Consider the following 9,237-nt stretch of genomic DNA (forward strand, 5'->3'; position numbering starts at 1 on the left):
GGGTTTGAACCGCCAGCCTTCTGGTTAGCAGTCAAGTGCCTTAGACACTATGCTACCAGAGCTCCTGCAGTGAACATGGGTGTGCATATATCTATTCATGTCCTAGCTCTCACTTCCTTAGGCTATATACTTAGTAGTGAGATTGCTGAATCAAATTATATTTCTATTTCAAGTTTTTAAAGAAGTGCCATATCATTGTCCACAGTAGTCATACCATTTTACAGTCTCACCAGCAGTATGTAAGAGTTTCAATCTCTCCACATTTTTACCAGCAATTGTTGTTTGCTGTCTTGAACTTTGCTATTCTTGCTAGGGTGAGATGCTATCTCATTGTTTTGATTTGTATCTCTTTAATAGTTAATGGGGAGCTCCAGTAGCATAGTGGCTAAGGCACTGGACTGCTAACCAGAAGGCTGGCAGTTCAAACCCACCAGCCATTCCTTGGAAGGAAGATGGAGCAATCTACTTCCTTAGTGATATGGCCTCAGAAACCCAAGGAGGGGTTGCTATGAGTTGGGTCCAACTCGACGGCACATAACAACAACAACAACAATAGCTAATGATCAAGAGCATGTCTTCATGTATTTGTTGGCCACCTGAATATGTTCTTTGGTGAAATGTCTCTTCATGTCCTCTGCCCACTTTTTGATTGGATTGTTGGTCTTTTTGATGTTGAAGTGTTGAAGTTTTCTGCAAATTTTAGGGATAAATCTCTTGTTGGATAAGTTGTTGCCAAATATTTTTCCCAATCTATAGACTCTCTTTTCCCTTTTTTTTTTTTTTTTTTTGAGAAATCTTTTAGTGTACATAAGAATTAATTGAGCCTCAGTTTCTTAATTTGTTAAATAGTGTAACAATACTGACTCTGGAGATTTGCTATCAACCAGGATCACTGGTCTGATGGAGACTAGTGAAATCTCTTTGACTATAGCCCCTAGTCATTCTTCTGGTCTGAAATGGAATTCACTCCCATGGCCAAACAACAGACAGGCCTACAAGGTGGACAATAACGCCGGGAAGGTGTACTTCTTAGAATAATCAACCAGGGGAGATCAGCACAGGGCAAAAGTTAGGAAGGCAGGGATGCATAGGAAAGGACACAGGGAAAAGGTAAGCACAGGGAGGAAGTGGGAAAAGAGCTGTTACTTTATGGGGATTGCAATCAATGTCATGAAACAAAATGTGTATGAACTGTTGAATGGAAAACAAACTTGCTCTGTAAACTTTCACCTAAATCACAATAAAAAAGTTAAAAGAAAAGACATTGAGGGTCCTAGAAGAATGCAGACTTATCTAATAACATGGAGCTAGTGAGTACGGGGATGGCAACTCACACACACAGCTGAGTGACTTCCATGCTCTCCCAGCTGGTTCTGTTTGTGATTTGTCTGGAGATCCTAGGAGTTTAGTAAAAAGGAAGTACAGGCACATTTCACAAATCTGCAATCTGTAAGTATTTCACACATGACTTCCCGTGTATTCGTAAATAGTGCACTAAGGAAGAGCTGAGGGTTTCAGAAGATGAAGACAATTAGGAAACGCTGGCGATACTGTATGAGAACACAGAGCTAAAATTTTCTGGGGACTTCTGAGATCTCACCTGGAACCAACGAGCTGGTCCACAGGGGCAGGTAAGAAATGCAGAGAGATTTTCTCAAGTCCTTGGCTGTGACCTCATTAGAGGGGTTCTTTGACTTGAAGTTCCTTTAGAGCAGTTAAGAGACATGAGAGCATTGTGGGAAAAGAATGGGCAGGAAGAAGGAGTATCTGGTTTTAATTGTTTCTGCTGCTTTCTAACTCTATGATTTTGGTGAGTCACTTGCCCAAAGTCACATAATAGGTAGAGGTAGAGCACTAGTGTCTTCAGCTGCTCGCAGAAGAACAGACTTGGGAGTCAATGGGCTGAGGTTGGTGCAAGAAAAAGAGATTTAAGCAAAGCTCATCAAATAATACCACAGGCAACTTGATCTTTAAAGCAATCAAGTGATGGGTCCAGACCTTGAACCTAGGTCTGTGGTTCTTCCCTCATACCATCACACACAGCTATCTCTCAGACTGAATAAATGGAGATGCAAAGTGGTCATTGTTGGGAAGGAAGTAGGACAGGATAGAAAGGGGTGGCATGATTTAGTAAATTTTGCAAAAGTTGAGATTCAGGGATAACTGGGGTCAAATGCTTGTTCAGCAACTTCCCATTGTGTGAATTTGGCTCAGTGATAATTACATCCACAAATATTTCTTCAGCATTAGCTCCATACCATCATATATGCAAAGCATGTATTATTTCCATTCATAACATACTTTCTGATTAGGGGTTTCCATAACTATTACACCATTTTAATAACCAACTAATTAGCTGACATTTGGATTGTTCTAAGTATTGAAGCCACTATAGGATAATGTCTAACAAAAAAATAATAACAACAAAAATAACTAGGATTAATGCTAATAAATTATACTAAACTAAACTAAGTAGGCAGAGTTAGAGAGTCTGAGCAGTACAGAACCAGAACAGGAAAAAATGGAAACAAGACTCATCATATCTCATGACTGGTGAAGGAGAGTAAGGGTGAAATTCATTCAACACTTGACAATTCAGTCATCATACGTGGGACTAGGGGAAATGGAGATTGCCCTTGTATTGCAAACAGTCTTATGGGATCTTTTGCCTCTGAACATTGGGACCTCTCAAGATTCATGCTGGTGCCTTCTTAGGATGTGTTTATTACCTGTAATGGATAGACTATGCCAAATACTATAGAAAAATCCTCATGAAACCAAGGTTTTAAGGTTTTCCAACTCCATACTACTAGCCTCTTTCTCCAAAGGACAGATCACCTGTGGACTAGTGGGCTTACAATTTCGGGAGGCCAGATCCTGGGAGTACTATACATTTTAAGTCAAATGGTGGAGAGAAATTTTTTTTTTCTTCCAGAATTGACAGCACTGTCATGATACCACAGCACATGCCCAGTGAGTCTGTCGTGGTCCTCACACCAAATGGCTTCAAGTTTCCCCAAACAGAGCAACCCACACCCACCAACCAAGGACAGGTTAGCTTGATGAAACATCTAAAGACAGAGATCAAAGTTCTTGGGGTGAGTACAAATCAGAAGAGATTTGGTTTGGGGGAGTACAGCAGGAAGGGACCATACATGTCTTGGGCCTGGCAATCCACTGCAACCTGGAGACTCTTAAATTTTGCCGAAGGGACTCCAAGATGATCTGGAGACAATAGAAGCCACCTGGAGAGCTATGTGAACCTCTCCAGACTTTCACCATATGAGGTGCCATTTAAAAATATCCTTTCCTGTATCTTGAATATGAGCTTTTGAGGTTTTGGTTTTTAGTGTTGTTTTTGTGTTTTTTCAATACAATGTATGTGTGTGTGTGTGTGTGTGTGTAAAATTGCAAAAATACAAAAACAGTGAGTGTATATACACACATATATATTCACATTATACACACACACACACACACACATAGTGTAGTGCCTAGAGACACCAAAGGAATGCATAGGAGCTCTGGTAGCATAGTGCCTAAGGCACTTGACTGCTAACCAGAAGGCCGGCAGTTCAAACCAATCAGCCACTCTTCAGAACGAAGGTTGGGCAACCTACTTCTATAGTGATACTACCTCAGAAACCCAAGGAGGGGTCGCTATGAGTCAAGGCTGACTCGACAGCACATAACAACAACAACAATAGTGTAGTGCCTAAGGCACTTGACTGCTAACCAGAAGGCTGGAGGTTCAACCCACCAGCCCCTCCTCAAAAGGAAGATTGGGCAACGTACTTTCGTAGTGATACCACCTCAGAAACTCCAGGAGGGGTCACTATGAGTCAGGTCTGACTTGTTGGCAAATAACAACAACAGACACACACACATGTGTGTGTGTATATATATATATATATATATATATATATATATATATATATAAGGTACACCTACTCCTCATTTACCAACTATCTCATTATCAAACATTTTGCATTTATGACAAGAGTAAAAACTCTACTATCTGACTATTTTGTGCATTAACCACATATATTTGGCAGTAGCAAATGCCGTGGTGTAAGGTGAGAGTGATGCTGGCTGTGATAGTTAAGGTTACGTGTCAACTTGGCTGGGCCATGATTCTCAGTGATTTGTCAGTATATAATGATAAATTTTAGCAGTTTGTAATGATGTAATTTGGTGATTATGTAACAATATAGTCAGCCTCCATTTAGTGATCCGATGTGGCTATCCTCCATTTTCATATAACACCTATTTTCACATAATGACTTAGTCTTTGGAACTTAACCTTGTCAATAAGTAAGAAGGGAGTGTATATATTTCTCTTCTACAAACACAATGGTGGTAAATAGGAGAGACTGGAGGCTGGCATATGTGAAACTCCCTCACTATTCTCCCGCACAAGCCCTCTCCATCTCTCCATCGTGTGCCCCTCCCCTCTCCTTTCTTTTTAATAACTTTGGTTCATGTGGGGAAACAAAAAGTTATGGTGATAAATAGTTACATATGTTTTCTGTAGTTTCTCCTATGTATTCTTCAATTATGTGCTTAATAATCCAATTGATTTTTCAAAGGGAATTTTTTTTTTTTCTCACTGCAAATTACTGGAAAAAAAATAACTTCCTCTTCCCATTTCCTCTTTTTATTTTGAGAACAGAAGTGATATCTATCTTGTGTTTGTCTCTTCCCATCCATTGCAGATACTCTATTAAGTAAGTGAAGGGAGATGAGAGGAAAGTATATATCTAGGACTGGGAAGAAAAATACACAGGTCCAGTTTTTAGAATTATCTCTGCACCAGTCTCCTCTGTTTGATCAGGCTTCAGAACCTTGTGAGACTGGTTACGTTGCTTCACATATACAGTAAAGTTGATGACTGTGAGTCTTACATGATGTAAGATCTGGAAAACTGCTCAATCGATGTTAATAGAGCTATAATTCTCTGAGGTAAGGGGAATGTCAGGGAGGAAAACATCACCTCCTGTGGTAGAGCTTCAAGCTCTTCAACAACAGGAACATGGGTTGAGGAGCCCAACAAGGGGCCAAGGTCCATGTTGATGTGCCCCGTGGTATCTGAAGGATGTAGGTAGGGGTTTCCACACTGCCAGCACTCAAAAGAATGTGAAAGCTCTGGTACCCTCCGTTCCTGTAAGATATGGGAGTAAGAGCTGAGAGTTACTAACAATGGACTCGGAGTACTAGGAAAAATAGCCCAGCACTCTTCATGAATTAGGAACAAAGTTTTTGAGACGACAAGGGCTTGAGAGGCAGAAATTCCTGAAGGTTTGCTGAGTACTCAACAGACAGTACAAAACTGTTGTGTGTGTCTGTGGGTGGGTGGATGAGGGGCAGGGCAGAACAGCATCCCCTACATAATGTCTTTCCAGATTCCTCATTCTCGAGTTTCACAGTGTCTGCATCCTTGCTGAGGTCTTGCAGACAATGACAATAGTTGGACATTTTGTGAGGGGTGAAGAGGCTCTGATCTTACAAATGCTGTTCTTGTTTTTTTTGTTGTTGTTGTTTTTGTTTTTTTAACCTCAATCTCCTTTCTTCTCCCAACAGACTATCCAGATCCTGTGTGGGTTGATGGTGTTCAGCTTGGGACTCATTTTGGTATCTTGTCCCTTCTCTCCTCAATTCACTCCAGTGTTTTCCACCTTGTTGAAGGCTGGCTACCCATTCACAGGTGCCTTCTGTGTGAGTAAACTTCCTAGGAGGACAGGATGGGGTGGAGGTGGGAGGAAGAAGCCAATAGTTTAGACTGTTCATCTGTCACTTTCCTACGTTTCTATCCTTCAGGAGCAAGGGGTCAAGGGATAAATCTCATTCTCCTGTGTTTATAGCCCTGGGATGGATTGAGTAGGGTGAGAGGACAAGAATCTTCTGATTTGAGACCGATTTCTTAACTAATTCAAATAATCATTTCTTTTGAAGATCAGTTTACTTTTCACCTCACATTCTTCAGCTATGATGAGGCTAGTGTCTTCTCTCCACATTTAGAGAAAAGTCCATGAAATAGGAGAAAGTTGGGGAAAATGTTTCTGTACAGAAAAATGGCACCAGGGAAAGACACCACACACATGTAGAGAAGCTATGCTGATGTTTGTGAGAACTATGGGGGAAACAGCATTTCCAGTTCTGAGCCTTTGGAAAATGCTTTTTGCTGCATTTTGTGGCATTCAGAGAAGGTCAAACAGATGTTCATACTTCAGTGATGGGCTGGAAATTCTTCAGAGACAGATGCATGTCTGGGGTGAAGGGAATTTAGTGGTTGTTTTGTTTGGAGCCATTTTCTTCTAGATAGATGTGGTTGAATCTTTCTCATAATTAAGTTTCTTATTCATAGTTTACCATCATCTTCCCACCACATATCACTAGCTATCTTTTACTACACCTTTTTTATCTTTTGATCTGATGCACCCAGAAGTTCACCTTTTACTCTACTCTACCTTTTATTGGCTAAACTCAACACTTTCTATTTCACCAGTTTTCTCCCAATGTCCTTTCTCCTATGCCAAGATCTCCTCAAGATGCTACAAAACACTTAGCAGCTATATCTCCTGAGATTCTTCAAGACTGTTAACAATTTCTCATACTTTCCTTGTCTTTGATAACATTGATAATTTTGAGGAATACTGGCTATGAGTTTTTTGTTTGGTTGGGTTTTTTCAGTGGGGAGGGGTTTGGTATACAAGCAGCCCCCAGGTTGCAAACATCCAACATATGTATAACTCATTCTTGCCATTTAAGGTTATGTAAATTCTCTCACTTTGAAACAATTGAACCAGCCCTTACTCACAGCAAATTCTTCCTCACAATCACCTTCACTTGATGCATTTGAAGCTTTTAAATCATTGAAAAGGCTTCAAGCATTTTCTTACACTAAAATACGGCTAAATGAGAACCATACATACCTGCTCTTACCTACAAATTCTTAAAGTCACATCAATGTAGTTCATAACTCAGGTACTGCCTTAAAAAAAGAAAAAAACTGCCTTACTGTCCTTCAAATTAGATTTGATGAATGTTTTTCTCACATGTAGACTAAGGTGACAGGTTTTTGGGTGGTAAGAGTACAGAGGTGAAATACCATTCTTATCAATTCATCAATTAACTTTGCATGTTAACACCATGATTTGTTACAGGTGAAGTTAAACTTGATCACATGGCCATTTAGCATTTGCCAGGTCTCTCCACTGTAACGGTGCTCCTCTCCCTCCTCTTGTCATACTCTACTCTTTGGAAGCAAGTTACTAAGCACAGCTCACACTTGAGGAGGCATCTAGTGCATTTTTAAAGACTGAGCATTTATTTATGTTGGCTGTGGTGGCATAGTGTCTAAGGCACTTGACTGCTAACCAGAAGGCTGGCAGTTCAAACCCACCAGCCACTCCTCAGAAGGAAGGTTAGCCAATCTACCTCCATAGTGATACTGCCTCGGAAACCCAAGGAGGGGTCACTATGAGTCAGATCAGACTCAGCATTCAATGGCAGTGAGTTTGAGTAAACTAATACTGAGACCACTAGAAACACAATGTTTTTTCTTACCATTTTATCTAGTTTTTCCATTATTGAAAAATTTTTTGTTACTTTGTTGCTCTGAGTCTGTTGGGCCATGATGATACACAACATTTCCTTGAAAGAATGCACAGTATTCCTCAGAGGAGTTCCACAATGCTCCTCCCAGTGAAATAAGAGAATAAAATGGAGCTTTTGAGAAATAACAAATAGTCAGGAGGCTTGCTGACCTATAGAAGCTCAAGAACAGCTTGAATCTAGGTAAAGGTGAATATTAGAATACTGAAAATCACTCCTCTGTGCAGAGATTTAACATTATAATGAGATACACTAAGGGCCACCATCTTTATGTCCTATACTCTGTGGCTTAATCTGTTATTCTATAAAACCGTCTGCACAACATAGGAGCCCTGGTGTCATAGTGCCTAAGGCATTTGACTGCTAATCAGAAGTCTGGCGGTTCAAACCCACCAGTCGCTCCTCAGAAGGAAGATTGGGTAATCTACTTCCATAGTGATACCACCTCGGAATCCCAAGGAGGGGTCACTATGAGTCTGATCAGAGTGGATGGCAATGAGTTTTTTCTTCTTTTTCTTTTTTTTTTTTTAATGCATAACATGATTCTGATGTATCCTCACCCTGCAAAAGAAATTTGGAAATACCAAGAGGCAGACAGAATTTGAGGGAATTCCCCTCTCTGTCTCATCTTGTACACAAACTTAATAAAGGCTGTGTCCTTTGCTCTTCACCTTGATGTGTCTTCATTGGCTTAAGTCACCCCAGGCAATGGACTCAGGGTTTGGTGGGTATGAATGAGTACTGCAAGAGTGATTATTTCTTTGGTATACTGAACACAGCCTGAAGGTCTTTCTGCTATCAATCCTTATCCTTTTTAGTCTACCCCATGGAGCTACCAACTTAAGATCTATGTTTCCTTCTGTCTTCCAATATTTTTCAGCTGTCTTTATTATTTTCCATACCATTGCCTTCTGACCCTTCTCTAGATAATTCCTGACTCCAAAACATTCTTCTCTCATTAAAAAAAAAAAAAAAAATCCTGGCTTTTAAGGTCCTCATTTTGTTTATTGGATGGAGTCCTGCTCATACCGGCTTTATCACTTGGTTTTCTGAATGCCATATGAATACAAGGGCAGATGTACTCAAATGGGTCTTGCATCATTGTGCCTTGGTTCACCAGAGCTTTGCCTGTGGAAGTTTTCCATAAACACCATAATAGTAATATTGTTGCTACATCTGCACATAGACATTAATCTGACCTTTTTCTTTCTTTTCTGAATAGTTTATAATTGCTGGATCACTATCGATCATCACAGAGAAAAAGTCGATTAAGCCATTGGTGAGTATGAGAACTATAACTCACAGCTCTATGGAGCCAAATGAAACAGAGAGAACACTTCAAGGGCAATCTTGCCAATTTACAGTGTTGGAAACAGATCCAGAGCAGCTATTCAGCAGAGTCAAGAGTTGAGGCTAGATCTTCCATAGCCCTGTCCAGAGCACATTTCTCCAACCACTGTGCCCCAAATGACTGCTTGTCTTCAGAGTATTGTATTATAGCCTAGACAAGTGCCCAGGAATCTATCCTGGAAAAATGCTACCTCCTCAGGATGCTCTTTTGATGGTAACTGGCCTTCAAATTTAGACCTTCAATAATGAAGAAGTTGATAATGGTACAAAGAT

At 40.3% G+C, this 9,237-nt stretch overlaps 1 protein-coding gene across 1 annotated transcript in view; it reads left to right on the plus strand.

The window, feature by feature from the left end:
* Positions 1-2,951: 2,951 nt before the first annotated feature.
* The window catches only part of LOC103210530 (membrane-spanning 4-domains subfamily A member 6A-like), a 17,662-nt gene continuing 11,376 nt past the window's right edge, over positions 2,952-9,237 (plus strand). The window contains exons 1-3 of the mRNA XM_042783058.1: positions 2,952-3,098; positions 5,581-5,715; positions 8,837-8,893. Coding sequence (XP_042638992.1) covers positions 2,952-3,098; positions 5,581-5,715; positions 8,837-8,893 — 339 coding nt within the window. The remainder of the gene's footprint in view (positions 3,099-5,580; positions 5,716-8,836; positions 8,894-9,237) is intronic.

This window comes from Orycteropus afer, unplaced genomic scaffold, assembly GCF_000298275.1.
Source record: "Orycteropus afer afer isolate SDZICR_OR568_19922 unplaced genomic scaffold, OryAfe1.0 scaffold00622, whole genome shotgun sequence".
NCBI classification, from domain to species: domain Eukaryota; kingdom Metazoa; phylum Chordata; class Mammalia; order Tubulidentata; family Orycteropodidae; genus Orycteropus; species Orycteropus afer.